At 42.4% G+C, this 16,716-nt stretch overlaps 1 protein-coding gene across 1 annotated transcript in view; it reads left to right on the top strand.

Moving 5' to 3' along the window:
* Window positions 1-16,716, top strand: part of ELOVL6 (ELOVL fatty acid elongase 6) — an 82,327-nt gene that overhangs the window by 57,491 nt on the left and 8,120 nt on the right. The window contains exon 3 of the mRNA XM_074905444.1: window positions 15,657-15,808. Within this exon, the coding sequence (XP_074761545.1) occupies window positions 15,657-15,808 (152 nt within the window). The remainder of the gene's footprint in view (window positions 1-15,656; window positions 15,809-16,716) is intronic.

Consider the following 16,716-nt stretch of genomic DNA (forward strand, 5'->3'; position numbering starts at 1 on the left):
CTACTCAAAGCAGAGTCTTCTGGGAGTGAGACTTTTCTCCATTTTAAATGGCGAGCAGACTGAAAAGTATGTTTGAGGAATAAAGAACATCTCTCTGGTGGCTTAAGAAGGGGACTGCACTGGAGAGAAAGTAGGTAATTCATTCAAAAGAAAACAAACTTCCCATCTGTCCCCCTGGGGCAGTATTTCTGCATTTTACTCAGCCTCGGTACTTGGTTTGTGTTCCTGGTAAAAGGCCCATGCAGGAATCCCTGGGGAACAGAAAACTCCATGTATTTTCTTCTGAGTAAGTCCCCAACAGCTTGTGCTTGTTGGAGACAGTGGGAATAAAACACCAAGAGGTGTTAACTTGCATGACCTGTCAAATCTAACATTACATCTGCAGACAAGCGTGTTAATAAACACTGCCAAGCCGAGCAGTGCTCACACATAGGGTTGCATACGGGTGTCAAGCTGTGGTTTAGCGAAGTCACTGTTTTGCGATGAGTTGAACTTGTTCTAAACGAATGTGCATCCTTGTGCCTGTACCATTCAGCATCTTGTCTAGGTTGCTGAATAAATAAAATATATTAATTACTTAGCAATTGTAGACAAATCCCTGAGATCTGAACTTCCCCAGATGCTGGCAGGAGTACTGCCTTGGGGAGGACAGAGTGAAAAAGGAAGATCAATGGCTCCAGGCCTGTAATTGCCATTAAATTTATAGATCTGAGCAGCTCATTAAAGCTGTATTATAACTTTTAGCTTCTTTAAGGCTTCTTTATTCTGTCAAATGCTAGTCTTTGCCTGTAACTTAGATTTTGCTTACTTTGTTATCTGCCTTTAGCTAGCTTTAGTGACAGCTAGCTTCATTGGTTGGCTTGATTCTCTGCTAAATCTTTTACTTTATTACTTTTTGGCTTTATTTGCCTAGGATAATTTCAAACTCCTAAATACATACATTTCAATGTTGTACATGACAGTTACTCTACCAACCTGATACATCTGATCCTTTAAGTATCTTTAATTTATCTTGCAGAAATAGATAGGCCACTTTTTTTGGATTATCATTTAAATCACTGCAATATTAGAGCTATTCTAAAATTTTCTTGAGATGAAGTTGAATGCTGAGAATAATTTCAGTAATGACGCAGGAACAAGTGCAAATGCCCCTGAAGCATTCATTAAAGATTGCTTAAGAGGTACAGTGTGCTTATGAATCCTCATGGGCTACTTTAGAAATCCTGAGATGAATTCTTTAATTCTTATGAGATTTTGCACCAAACACAGGGCTTAAGTTGAAAATTGATTTTTTTTTTTTTCTTTTTAGTACTTTAGCCACAGTCCAAACTTGCTGAAATAATTATCTTAGAACTAGGAAATGTTTCTTGACAGAAAACCATCTCACGGAGTATACAGCCTTCACAGGGTGCGAGGCATTTCAACTACAACAAAAGTCCAATTATTGTTTAGTGATGGAAGAATGAGTTATTGCTCAAGAAATACCAGCTTCCATCAAGAAATATTGTTCCTGCAAGTTCCTACCCTACATGTGCCAGATAATCAGGGAGCAGCATCAGGTAACAGCACATTGAAGAGGGCAAGACCGGATGATAGGTAATTACTATTGATTAGCTTGTAACTGACTCTTCAGAAGTCAGATGAGGTGCAGGGATGCGTGGGTAGAGCTGAAAAATTATTTTTCATTTGTTGAAAGAAAACAGTTACATGTTTTTCAGCAGCATATGGTTACATGGGTGTCCCTGTAAGCAACTTCACTATTCTCTCATGTTCCTAGGGTAATGATTGAGTTCAGCTGCCCTTCAGCCTGACCATTGCTCCTTGTTTATCTCTTCCAAAACCCAGTGGGCCTTGTGTAGCCACTGAGAGCTCTGTGTAAGACTGTCCATGCAAGTTTTACCTCCACCAATTATCTTCGGTTGCAAACACTACTTGTAGGAATCTAGTCCTGGCCTTTATTTTTTTGCTATGCTTTATAAGCAGTGCAGGTTCTTCCACCAGCTCACAGAGCTTCACTTTATTGATTAATTTTGTACTCCGCTCCTCAGGATTGTCTGAATAAAGCTAATCCCCATCATAAAGAAGGCAGGTCTGGGGGATCAAATTGTATTTCCTTGAGAGGGAATTCAGGCTCTGTGAGGAGGGACTGGAAGGTGGTAGCTGTGGTAGATTGATTTTTATCCACACATATAAATAAGCCTTCTGAGTAGTAGTTGCAGCAATCGGCAGAAGTGTTGAGCTTGCCACTTTAGCAAAGGAGAATCAGATGGATTTTAGTCTGCTGTGGTGTTAATGTGATTAAAATCTCCAGATGACAGTGTCCATTGATCCGGAGCCCTGCAGAGATGTCACTGTTTGGGTATGCTTAATGAGATCCCTGGAGAGGGAGAGAAATAAGTTAAGCCTGGTCTTCTTTCCAGTTTAGTCAATAAAAAAGACAAAGAAATGATTTTGGAAGCCAGGTGAGTTGTGATTAGGAAGTCTGCTGACGGGAAGGAAAGGCTGAAGGGAGTGGTCCCACACCGAGGGATTTATTGCGAAGGAGAAAAAAGACTGTTGCAAGGAGCACAGTATCTGCCCTCACTGGAAAACCACAGAGCGAGCTGTCACCTTAATATACCTCATTTCTGTCCCCAGAATTTATCACATGGGAAACTAGTAACCACCCAGGCATGTATGCATATGTTTGTGGGTATATAAACTTGCACAAATGCTATGTTATTTCTTAAAGCCATATAAAATATTTGCACAATTTTTAAATCACTCTGAGCTGGCCTGGCTTCAGGTGTTGGTCATGATTTGCATTGAAAAGCTTACTAGAGAGACATCTGGATCGGATACAGTTAGAAAGGTCTGAAAAGCAGGGCTTGTGTGTTTGGTGCAGTGATGGGGGTCTTTTCTAGAGATGGAAGGGGAATTCTCAAATTTTGTTTTGGGATTTTGATAGGACTAAACCCAAACCTCAAAGTATGCGTGAACTTATGCAAAGAAAAGTATTCTGCCAAAAGACTGATAAAAACTGCAAAGATCAGCACATTTGCTCACACAGCTGGTATTGAGAGCTAGAGCAACCCATTATAAAACACTACTGGTACTGCTGACCGCCAGGTTTTTGGGTGAGTGCCACACTGAAAAAAAAATGTTATTCCTCATCTCCCCCTTTTCTTACCTTTTTTTTTAACAATACTGTGGCTTGGACTCCACCCTGAATGAGACTCCATCACCTTCAAGGATAACAAGGGAGGACTCTGTGGGTGAGCCACAAAACCCATCTGTTCTCCTTCCCAGTCAGGAGATGGTGGGGGAGGAGTCTGAGGAGCAGCTGGGCAGCAAGATGTTAGAAGGAAGGTTTTGCTGTTGGGGCTTGTTAAATTCTTGGTGTTCTCCTGCCCTTGCAGATATGGTAACTCTTTGTGTAAGTATGTTTTGGAGCCACCTTATTCTGTTATTCAGAGCAGTGGATTATGTAGAAAGAATATGTAAACAATCATATATAACAGGAATGGTACTTAATACAACATTGGTATGGTTCCTGCTGCATTCCCAACCATAGTCTAAATGACTTTTGAGTCAGTCTTGAGATTTTCTGTCACTCTCTAAAAGACCCATATTTGAAACAAGATCCAGCAGAGATACAAACCAGTGTCTTAAATGCCTTTTTAGTGTCTTCCCAGAGCAGAGTAGCTGCTCAGACCACAGTGCCACTGGAGTCTGTAGTGCCAAGGCTGGCTGGAAATACCACCTTCTGTGGTCTTCGTTTTCCTCACTGTGATGGAGAGCAATGAAATCATGTCATTAAAAAACAAGTGGCAGAGGACTATTTTAGCTGCATCATTCACCTGTCCAGTTAAACAGCACAGCCCTGCAGTCAACCAAATGGGCACAAGCGAGCAGGTAGCGGGCAGGTGGAGGCAGCAGCCTGCCTGCCTGTGGAGTGAGTGATGGAGTAGCTCCAGTGCGGGAGGACCTGCGGAGCTCACTGTGAGATGCACAGGTCCAGGAGCTCAAAGCAGAGAAGAACCACAGAGACTGCCCAGTGCTAGTTACCACATATACCTCCTCAGAAAAAATGAACATTTTCAAATGATGCATTCCCTCTGGAGAGGTAAAATTGCAAGTGGGAACAAAATCATTAGTCATTTCAAACTTTCAGGGAGTTTGGGAAGCTAAAAACATTTCTTAGTCTAAAACATTTGTGAAAATTGTGCTCTTAATTACAATAGTTTAGTCATTATGAAGAATATAGATACCTTATGGCCTTTCAGACACATGGGCTGAAGAGGGTGAGTTCTGTGTTCTTTTTAAGAATGAGATTAACATAAGTGCCCTTAAATAACTGTTTTGTTAATTTTTGAAAACATAGGTGTTCCATTACCATAAGAAAAAGGTATATTGTGGGACCAAGGCACTTTTTCCTTTTTTTTTTTTTTTTTTTTTTTTTTTTTTTGTTCCTGCCCATTGTAAGAGAGTAAATAATGGTCCCAAATAATTTCATCAATAGACAAGGCCTTGGAGGACACAGGTATGAGGGAGTTACTGTCCTTTCAATTATCTGCTAGCAACTGAATTGTGGTACCTGAGCATGTGATTGTCTAACACAGTTACATGTGATTGTCTAACACAGTTACAAAGCGGTAAAATATGGTAGCACAAACCTCCTTCTTTGGTTTTACAGTTCTACACTAAAATTGCCATAGACAGAATGAGCATGTAAATAGTTAGCATAGTTCATCAGCACCAGAGAAGACTCAGTAACATGTTCTCACGTCTGTTCCCAAAGTTAGCTTTGTTAAAGGAAAATATAGGAAAATGATAGCCAGTGTGATTTTTTTCCAGTGAAATGCAAATACTGTAGAGCAGAAGGGAGTTCAGCTTAGGCACACAGTAACATCGTGATAGTCCTAAATCCTGAACATAAAACCCCAAACATTTTAGTGTTCTGCAAGACTGACTTTGAAATAGTGAGATTTTTTTCATTTTAAAATGAGAATTTAGGGTTCTGTTTCTGTCTGTTGTTGACGCACTGGTTATGTCTTCAGGCTTTTCCTTCAAAGAAGACTTCAAGTGAGCTTCCCACAGAATCAGTTGCTGCTGAATGGGATTAAAACCTGCATTTTTGTAGTTTATCAACCAAGGGCATTAGTAAAGGAAAACAGGCGTTTTTGAGAATATTAACATTGAATTTTCCACCTCACTAGTGTGAGTTTTGTACCTGCCCATGTTGCAAGGAGTTAGGCACCCCCACTGTGGATTCTGATCCATAGCAGATTTTCTTCTGGAGTTCGCTGGTGCAAGTAAGGGGATCAGCAGGGAGCATTAACACAAAACAACTACAATAGTCAGAACAACTGCAAAAATTCCGTGAGGAGAAGAATCCAAATATTTTCTCCTATGGCAAGGCCAGCTGTTGGGGTCTGGTCCTATGCAAATTCAAGGGGTGGGACAGTGTGGGGAGAGATAGAAGCAGTAATGCTCTTAAAACTCACTCCATAGGTTCACATTCTCTATGGCTTGTGTCCAGCTGTGTCAAGCCAAATCCACCCTGGTATTTGCCTAATATGTGAAGGGAAAAAGAATGAAAGCAAGAGTCTGACAGAGTCTGTGGAAGGCACGTCTTGCTCTTATCTGGTCTTCTGGCTAGGTCAGGAAGTTCTCAGCTGTTCGTGTTTCTAGGACAGCACAGCTTTGTAAACTTGCACCATAACTCTCTGCATCATTGTATTTTTAGGTCGTGAAAGCATGGTACCAAAATATCAGATGTGCAGACAATGAAAATGTGATAAGAGGTGTAACAACAGCTTTTATATCTATAAACTATTTGTCTTTACAGCTATAGGTGTACCTTGGGTAATTAAGATGGAGGGTTTGGGACTTGAAGGTTTAGAGAGTAACTTTAAAAAGAGAAAAGAAAATCTACAGCAGGTCAAAGGACTCTCTGAAGAAAATTCCTCCTACTGGAGTGTGTTTACTGTTAATTCAATTATACTGTTTTCACTGATACAGAGTGAGGTCACACCTCTTTCTGCTTCATCAAATAGACCTCATGGGTAGGGCACTGAACCACAATTTGTTACGTTGCACATCATTTCTCATCCTGACTCAGACACAGGTTTTTCACAGGACACTTAAATTTCAGTTTGCCTCACCTGTCTTTGAAATGGGTCTTAGGCTTAGCCACCTTATGAGGCTGTCACAGAGTAAAGGCCATTGAGGACTGTGAAATATTTACAAATACAATGCTTAGGGCCTTGGAGATGCAAACAGGGACAGGAGAAGTCTGAAGAAAGTTAAGTCTGAACCTGAAGACACCCCAGCTTACAGACAGCTTTGTACTTAGCAGTTGCTTCACATAGGGATGTCTGACCTAAAGCAGTTGCTGGCCTGAATATTGTTGAGGCATTAGTAATTCTGGGACAGCCCAAGCTGGAGGTGGTAGGTCACTTGGCTGTGGGAAACCAGACAAGACCAAAATTTTGGTATGGCAACAGGAAGGTCTGCTCTGTGGAGAGAAAGGAGATGTCTGCATCACAGGTGGCTTTGATGAGGAGAAAAGGTCTTCTGGGGAGGTACCTGGATCAGTTCTGGGATGTGAAACAGGGAAGTGCTTTAGAAGTGTTTTATAACAACAGTCATTCTGCAGGATCAGGTCTCCCTCTCTCCATCACTAACCTTGGTGCTGCTTGAAGGCACTTCAGAAATGTTGAAGGATGATGAAACAACAGCCTAATTACATTAATTTTCTTTGCTGTTTCTTATAAAAGTAACAGTTGGGCTAAGTTCATCAGCTGTAATTTGAACAAGTGTCTCTCTAGGATTTCAAGGTAACTCACTATAAGGAAGTCCTCTTTTTTAAATGCTTGTTAAATGCTCCATAAATGTTAAATTTAGAGTTAAGAGAGACCAAATCTGTAGTCAATACTGTTATTTTACAAACTTTGTCACTTAGATGAATACCGACCATATCACTGTGTATCTGTCCTTCACTGATCAGGAGACTGATTGATTTAATTTGAAAAATGTAACCCTTAGTTCCACAAACCTAGAAAAATATTTTTAATAACCAGGTGCAGACTTACAAAGCTGGTTCTTCAAGCAAGTTATTAATATATATGAATATTTCATATAGGCTGTCCTTGTGTCACAATGACCATTTAGGATGTTGGCTGCCAGATCCTTTTCCAGGCTGCTTTTCTGTGAGATTAGAGGACATGTCATATTGCACTGACTTAGCCACAGCTCTCATTAACTTCTTGAGATCAACATAAGAGCCATTAATTCCATGTAGGTCACTGAACAACAGCCAAATGATATCTTTCAGTCATTACCCACATTTCATTTGTACTTAATGATAGGTTTCTTAATGTATGGTTTCTCACTGTACAGTAAAAATACAATGTTTTTGCATTCAAAGATAAGCCTAAAGCAACCTTATAGTTTCTACACCCGTTTAAATACAAGATCCAGGATTTTATGGAATTACGTTTGAATACAGTCAAGGCAAACGAAGACAGGAGTCACATCTGAGATAACATTTAGGTAGCCTGACAACCTTTCAATGAAACTATACATTAGAATTGTCATAGGCTTGATTAATTCCTCCTCTCTTCTGGAGGATTTATTCCATCTGGAAAATCCAACTTTTTTTTAAATATTGCATCATCACATATTACACATTGCTCAGTGAAGGTAGTACTGCTCCTTCCTTTCCCTTGCAAAGGTGGCCAGATGTGGATGAATGTGCACATCATTGGAAAAAGAAACGCAAAAAGTTAAGAGGTGATTCATTTAAAAAAAAAGGGGGGGTGGGGGGCAGCTGCAATGAAATCTAGCCTGTCGACAAACACCCAAGAGCAGCTTGCGTGTCAGAAAGCAGAGCAAAGCAATTGTGAATTCTGGTGGGTTCTTCTGCTTCTTCGCTACATTCCATCACACATCCACCGCCCAGAAAGGGGGTCCTCAGGACCCACATTTGCTCTCTGTGATACACTGTTAACATGTGCCCATGGACTCTTAAGTTTAAGGAAACTTAATTAGCCAGGAAAGGTATTTCTCACTCGCCCTTTGCTTGTGTATGCTAGAAGGTTGGTGTGTGATGGCATGTCTCACCAGTTCCCTCCCCGTGGTGGAATGAATGCCATCTCTGTTGGGCAGGATCTTGGGAAGGCTACTCTCATGGTTTTAATTCTTCTCCCAGCGTCAAAACAGTCTGACAAATGTACCCACAAAATTATCTTGGAACAATGGGTTTTAAATAAGCACCCAGGCACTAGTAAGATGTTAGTCCATAATTTTGGTCAACACAAATCAGACCCTAATATCCTTTCCTCATTTGACACTACCCAGATAACCACTGGAACAAACCTGGACATTCCCTTTCATTTTGGCTCAATTTTAGAAGGAAACTACCCACTACAGCCATATTCTGGGAGAACTAGAAAAAAAATCAGTTTCATATTTTTTTACAGAATATGGGATTTCTTTACAGATTGTGGGATTGAGTGCACCTTAGCATGTTTGCCAGTGCCATCAAGCTGTGTGATGTGGTCAACATGCTGGAGGGAAGGGACACCATCCAAAGGGACCTTGACAGGCTGGAGAGGTGGGCCTGTGTGAACACCATGTTCAACAAGGCCAAGTGCAAGGTCCTGCACATGGCTCACATCAATCCTGTGCACAGATAAAGGCTGGGTGATGAGTGGACTGAGAGCGGCTCTGTGGTGAGGGACTTGGGGTTATTGGTGGATGGAAAACTGAATATGAGCCAGCAATGGGCACACGCAGACCAGAAAGCCAGCGGTATCCTGGGCTGCACCAAGAGAAGTGCAACCAGCAGGTTGAGGGAGCGGATTCTCCCCCTCCACTCCACTCTTGTCAGACTTTACCTGGAATACTGTGTCCAGGTCTGGACATGCTTCAGCAGGTCCAGAGAAGAGCCATAAAGATGATCGGTGGGCTGGAGCACCTCCCTTATGAGGACAGGCTGAGGGAGTTGGGGTTGTTCAGCCCAGAGAAGGGAAGGCTCTGGGGAGACCTTATAGCGGCCTTCCAGTACTGCAAGGGGGCTACAGGAAAGATGGGGAGGGACTCTGCCTCAGGGAGTGTAGGGATAGGACGAGGAGTAGTGGTTTTAAACTGGAAGAGGGCATATTTAGATTAGATATAAGGAAGAAATTCTTTCCTGTGAGGGTGGTGAGGCACTGGCACAGGTTGCCCAGAGAAGCTGTGGCTGCCCCCTCCCTGGCAGTGTTCAAGGCCAGGTTGGACGGGGCTTTGAGCAACCTGGGCTAGTGGAAGGTGTCCCTGCCCATGGCAGGGGGTTGGAACTAGATGATGTTTAAGGTCCTTTCCAACCCAAACCATTCTATGATTTTATGATCATGAGGGTAGATTCCCATAAATCTCCTGATTTACCTACTAAAATATTGTTTGACGGTCTTCTCTTTTTGACACAAAGGTTAGCAGTTTCCCAGAGTACTCTGCTCCTGCGGGACCTCAAGCCACTGCAAAATGTAAGCACAGATTTTAGGTTGGGAGCAGGCCAATGATTCATTAAATCTTCCATCCTTACCACTGGTTTGATAGTATAATCACCGCAGCAGTAGCAAAGCAGCAAGCACACTGTGATCTGGCTATCTCACCTATCTACACAGATAATAGTTTAGTTATATGTTCTTATAATACAGCTGTTATGTGTAGTGTGTGGTCACCATACGAATGCGTGTTCCCAGAACTTCTGCCCTGTTTGCTAGGTAGGACCTATCCTTGTGTGCTTCCTCCCTGGAAAGGGCCATTTCCCAACACTGATCTGCCAACCTTATCTGAAGTCACCTAGGCAAAAAGAATTCTGTTACAAGCTTGGAAAAAAACCCTTCCATCTGTTGGTTGGCAAGGCAAGTGGCCCTTTCAGCGTATGCATTCTGCAGAGATGACACTGTGTCTTTTTGATTCAGCAAAACTACTGTCCCTTCTCACATGGCCAAAGCAAAGTTTTGTGGGAGACAGATAGAAATCTCCTACAGTTTCATTTCAGGCAATAAAATCTTATCTGTTTCCTAAGAAAGCTGTCACCTAGCTCTGTCCCTTCTGTGTTGTCCACTTGGTGCGTATCACTGATGGACTGGTACTCTGGGACCCCGTTTCACAAGACTGCAGAAGGTAAGAGTGATTTGAAAGAAGCCCGCCCTTACTAGGTGGAGAAGAAAAGCACCATAAATATTAAAAAAAAAAATACAAAACAAACCTACTGGTCATGTTGCAAAATTGCTTTGTTACAAACTTATTTTTAGGAATTAATCAAAGAGCATAGCGAGCAAATGGCTGAAAGATGAGACGCGTTCCTTCACATGGAGATGCACCCACTTTGGTCCATGTTGCTTGATAATATCAGGCATTTCTGCGTTTCTTTACTGATTTGGGGGTAGCTGCCCTGCTGGGGAGTTCAGAGCTGTCTGATTAAGGTGACTTCAGCTGCATTTCCCTTCAAGAAACTTAGTTCATTAAGTTGTTTCTCTTATAGATGCTTTTTCTGCGCATTTTCCCAGTATCAGTCTGTATTTTACATGTTTTCTGTTGCTTGGCTAAGCACAGAAATATTCTGTTGCCCTTTTACAGTAACTGCTTTCTCTAGGTGTGCTTTTTGACTACCCTGCCACTCAGATGTGTCAGACCGAGGGATCCCTGTTCATTTTGTGCTCCTCTGCCACAGCATTAGCAGCACAACTTGTTCCTCTTTTCTGAGAACCATGGGCTTTAAATCAGAAGGGCACAGAAAGGCCATTTTATTGTGTTAAAAGACCAGCTCTTCAGCAGCAGAAGGGAAACTTGATATGACCATTGAAATATTCCTGCTAAACAGAACAGAAAGGTGAATGCGGTTTGATTTGTTATGAAGGAAGGCATAGGAAGCTCTGTGTTCACCTGCTGACCTTTAAACATTTATTTCAAATTCAGAGTGCTTCCTCTGTAAATATTTTGAATGCGAAAGTGAAAAAAAAACAAAACCAAACCACAAAGAAGCAACGAAGAACCTGTTTGCCTTTCTTTTAGCCGTTGTGGGTGTAAGGTGATCTCGGCTGCTCTCCCAGGACCACTGTCTGTTCAATGTGGCTTTCATGGAGGAGGACCACACGCTCTGTGCCACCTCCCTGTGCTCCCATGAGTTGCCATGTAAGTGGGTCGGGGCAGAATTAAGATTTCTTCTCTCCTCCAGCCTGGGAGCTAGAGCCGGACCCATGGGAGCTCTGGCTGAGTGCCTGGCCTGCTTGCTGCCGGGCTAACCCTGCACACCCATGACAGGGGATAGTCCCACACCTTGGAGACCTGTGGGTTGGGCCATGTTGAACAGCCTTTGAGCCTGGGTAAGGATGGCTGTGCTTGAAGTCTCTACCAGCCTGTAATTTTGCCCAGCACAGCTGGGTCTTTCATGCTGCGGTCTCCCTGCTGCTCTCTGCTGGTGCTGTGTTCGCAGGATGGCATGCTTTCAAGAAACAGACTCCGCTTTTGATGTGTAGCTTGTAGCTAACGTATTCTACATTCACCTTAGCCACAGTCAAGACTTTTACCCCCTTCAATACCATCTTTACCTAGTTCTGCAGATACAGTTTGTATGGTGTGTTTAGTTAGTTTAAGGTGTTTTTTTACATGCAAACTGGAGCAGAGAATTCCCTCGGCAAAAGTATCACAGCACTAAAATCCTTTAGGAGGTGTTGATACATTCGGTGCTGAACTTTTTTTTTTTTTTTTTATGTGGAAGAAACTCACTGCTCAATTCTGCAGTGTTAAATTTCTGGACCAGGATGTCCAGAGGTGTCAGGACCCAAGTGCAGTGATGGGTCTACATAGAAAACAGCCCTAGCAAAAATGGGCAGTCTCCTCCTCACTGCAAGGAGGAGCTGAGTCTGCTAGAGTGCCAGCTAGGGTTGAACTAGAGTCTTGAGATACCTGCTGCCCTCTCAGGCTTTTGAGAAACAAGTACTTCAGTCCCTCCCGGTAAGTAGGATGGAGGGAACAGAAAGCAGTAATAGGCTTCAGCCACTAACACCTGCTTTGTCTTCCCATCAGCTAGCTCCCCAACCCTCGATTTCTTTCCTTAATGCCACACCTAACCCATGCACAGGATGTGTTCTGAGGCCCTCATTTGAAAACAAGTTTGTGAGGGAAAAGTAGTAGTGTTTATTTTACTCATGGGTACGTTTTGATCGTATTACAGACAGTAAAATCTCAACTGGGCATTTGTTAATCTACCAGAGAAGTCACTGCCTGAAGAGAGGAGAACGTAGGACATTTTGAGTCTGAATAGATGAGAAAGCTGCATTAGCTGGTGCAGTTGTTTCTGATCAGTCTCTCTAGTTGCAAAAGGCTGTAATTGTACAGTAATTCACTGCTACCTTATTTCTAAAGTCCCTGTGGATGATTCCCACCAGACAGACTGCTTCGGTAAGCAGTTCATTTCAATACTTCATAAAAGCTACAGCAGAGAGCAGGGCGAGGACAAAATGAAGCAGAAGTGATTTATTGAGCAAGCAATGTCATCACTCTGCTGCACATCATGTTTTTGCAAGATAGAAATTTGTTGGTTGATCTTACCTTACAGAACAAACAAGATTAAGTGACAGAGGCACAAAAACCAGTCCTGGCTCTCTGGGTCCAAGGCACGTTTGCAGACATGGATTAGATCTTTTTCTGTCTCCGGTGGCGTGTGCTTGGTGGCAGGGTAGTGTTTTGGCATGCAGCACATCTTATAAGCAGCTACCTGCTCATGGCATCATCTGTTTAGGTAATTGAGTCAGTTACTTCCAGTTTGCCATCCTGCTTATTTATAAAGTCTTCCCTTGTGAATTATGTGAAAATGTAACTTGTTTTTTACTGATAAAAAATTCAGATTAGTCTGATTTACACCATATAGAGCAGTGTGGTCACAGAACTAGAGGAAGCCACTGTGTATGAAATTATAGAAAAGTGAGTGTGTGTGCATGCACGCTGCAGTATTGCTAAATGGAAAGACGGGAAGAATTATATTGTTATAATCTCAAGGACAGCAAAGTGAAACTCTGTAATCCCCACAGGGCAAATACTCTTTGGCTCTGTTATCAGTCCAGATTAAGTCCCTGGGTGTCAATACTCAGTCTTACTTAAAGTTAAGTCAACGTTTGCCTGTTGCTCGAACAAGCACTCTTTGCAGATGAGTTTGTGTTCATAGCACAGAATTCTCTTTAGTTTTAAAACTTTAATAATAAATTATGCCTTAGAAAAGCAATACAGCTTCTGTACAAGGAAGGGTGTATTGTTTGTAGCTATTTGATTTCATAATTTAAAATTTCGGTTTTTGACCCCTTTTTAATGTCAGCACTGAGGTATTTGCTAATGGGAGAACCAACGTATCATTAGATATTCTGCCTGATCTTCCTCCACCCAGTTTTGCCACCACCCAAAACATAGGAGCAAGCAGCAGCCTGCCCTGGCTAGCTTGAGGAGTTCACTGCCTCAGGAAGTGATCAGATCACATCTCTGTCAGGATCTCCTGTCTTCTTGGGAATGAGAAATGCAACTCCTGAGAAAAAAAAAAAAGGGCATGCATTAAACTCCAGAGAGAAGGCACAGAACAAGTTGCACCTGATTTCAAAACTCCTTCTGCAGGCTTTGGCACTCTCTGCAGAGTTAAAAGGACCGATCCCTGAAAGACATGAGAAAAGCATGCTGAGAGAGCATTTCTGGGAGGGAACAACCCTGCACAGAGAGGATGCACTATGGGCTGCCTAGGTGTCAAGAATACTGCACTACCCCTTCTGCTTGCAGGGGTGGATGAACACGAGAGACTGCAACAGCTGTCCTGCCTAAGCCTGGGAATGTGTGCATTACTTTGAGCAGTGTTAGTGGGAAACCCGGACTCAGCTAAGCTCCTTCAGTACACCTGTACCACAGCAGGATGGCTTTTTATTTGCACTTAGCAGAAGAGGACTCACCTAGCAGTAGAGCCCATGAGCAAATGCCACCATACAAAGAGCAGATAATCACAGTGGCTTCTTAAGTGCTTGCAGTTGTCTGAATTTCCTGATGGCACAGTGAAATCTCAGGCATCAAAGTGTAATGGTGCGGGAGCCAGAATGTAACACATCTCCCCAGGTATGACCTGGCCATAGAGCCCCATCTGTGATGCCACTGACAGAGCCTGACAAGCACCAGGCAGCATGGTACTCCACTTGTTGCGGGCGTGCAGCAGACAGGGGAGAGCAAGGTTCATTGATTCTTAGGAGCAGGCACGTTTGACTGAATATATCAGTGGTGCAGATTTGGAAATCTAAATACTTTGTGCAAAAATTATAAAAACTTAGGTCAATGGTTTTTTATGCTTGGCAGGCTTACTTGAACCATCTACTCTGACCAAGTGCCATAAGAACGACCATAGAGCTCAACTTCTGAGGCTGCCTTGATGATTTTAAATCACATTTTTTAAATAATAATGACTTCACAAGACAAGTAACAGAATCTATAACTTCAGATGAAGTGTTCCTTATTCCACACACTTTTACATAAATGGTAGCTTGCATTGCCCACATCGATTTTAGGTGGCTTGGTTTGCTTGCTGCTGTGCAATAGTCACAAAAGACACCAAGGCAGGGCAGGAACCAGAGGATTCAAGAGTAGGACAAGGTCACAAAGAAGTTAGAGGCTAGAGGCACAGGGGCATATGATGTAGACATAAAGTAAGATATACTCAGCCCCAAAGGAGATTGGATCTTTCTTTTCTCCAGTTTTCTGAAAGCTGCTGTTTCACCCAGTATTCGTCACAGCTTTTGAAGGGCCAACAAGATACAATGGTAGACAGTGGGCAAGCATGTTCTTGCCTAAAAACAGTGAGGCAATTTCTTCTGCAAAACTCCTCACTGCTGAGACAGAAGCCTTTGTTCGTTACATCAGCTGGATGTCTTTTGTTATCTAATCCTATCCCCTCTGTAATTGTACCAATTAATACCATTGCAAATCTCATTTCTCATTTACAGAACACTGTTACTTTGCATCTCACTTTGATGAGGTGAGGGTAAATCTGCTGTTTTCAGCTCGATTCAACTAATAGATTCCTCTGTTAGCAGTGACCTGTTAAGAGATGAAGTATGAAGACAGCATATGCACCAAAGCACATGGACTGACTGAGACCCCCCCCATCAAAAGCTGTTTGCCCTTCCTGGGTTTGTCTGTGCTCAGAGGTCCTGTGGGTGCAGTACACACAGGGAGAGACAAGAGAAAACTGAGGAAAAAAAAATCAAAAGAGGTCCTGCTTATGTTGATGACAGCTCTTTATCAACTCATTTCTTGTAGTCTCCCAGCCATCAGCATCAAAACTCTGCACACTGTTTTCAGCTGAAGTAGATGTCTCTCACCGCTTCTGAAATCTGAAGGATCATTCCTGTAGAAATGAAATAAAAAACATTGACGTTACTATTCCAGACTTTCACCAGGTGATACAGCTGGAGTCCAGTTTACAAATCTGAGTTCAGAATAACTTCCTAGAAACCAGCAGAGTTGCTCCAGCTTTAAGACTGTCTCAAATGTATTATTTCAGCACATTTATGGCCTTTTTTTCATAATGATTTGAAGTGATGGCATGTAAATTTCATGTGTCCACTCAATTTTCTTCATTTTCTCTTTTTGTTTTAAAGTATATTTGGTGCTGTTCGAACTGGTGCTTATATGCTGTACATTTTGATGACCAAAGGCCTGAAGCAGTCAGTGTGTGACCAGAGTTTTTACATTGGACCTGTCAGCAAATTCTGGGCATATGCATTTGTGCTAAGCAAAGCACCTGAGCTAGGTGAGTACCCTCCTTCCCTTTCTCTCACTATGCGTATTTAGAGCAGAAATGTCAGTGCAGGCAGAACAAGAAGGGTCTCAGTGCTGTTCAGGTCTCGTTTAGTCTTAGAAAAACTGAGTAAACAAAATCAACCCCAAACTCTGCATGTTTTAGTCTCTAGAGATTAAGTCCAGCTTGGCTGAAGTTAGAGCAATGTGCAGTTGAATAAGACCATTCCCAGCCCAGGAATAAATTGCAGTGATTATATACAGCAGGGCAGTCAAGATAAGAGCAATCTGGTCTATACCTCTTCCTTAACTACTTGTAAGTAAATAAAAGTAGCATAATTGGCAGTCACTCACCCCATGGGTACAGAAGTGAAGGGTGGGCTACAGCAGCTGTGTCAGCAAGAAGCTTTGAGTTAGGTTCTACCTTCATTCTGCAGCATTCATCCTTAAATACACATGTAGGCGTACAATTATGAACAGTAATGTGCTTCCTCCCTAAACACTGAAAGCTGTGGCTGTCTGCTTCCTCCAAATAGAAACCAATTTCCTATAATATCTCTAGCTTTTCCAGTCCTGATTCTTATAGACGCCTGTCTCTCCAGCAATTTTTTTTTTGCTAAGGATACTTATGATATACATGCTAAAGCCAACTTAATAGCCAGTCTGCATGTGTTCTCATCCCATGGCTTATTAATGCAAGAAAGGCTTGTTTTAATGGGAAGTAGGAGGCCGCAATTTAGCTGCCCTCCAGCTTTTATTTCAAAGGATGACCTTACTAAACCTCAGAGGGCTGCAGCACTCACTGTGTTCAGGTGTACAGCAAAAAATAAGTCTTTACCTTTCAGCAGAGAATTTGATTCAGCAAATTACAGAAAAACAATTCATCGGCATAAAAACTGGAAAGAGACAGACACCGGTTGC

The sequence above is a fragment of the Athene noctua genome, chromosome 4 (assembly GCF_965140245.1).
Source record: "Athene noctua chromosome 4, bAthNoc1.hap1.1, whole genome shotgun sequence".
NCBI classification, from domain to species: Eukaryota; Metazoa; Chordata; class Aves; order Strigiformes; family Strigidae; genus Athene; species Athene noctua.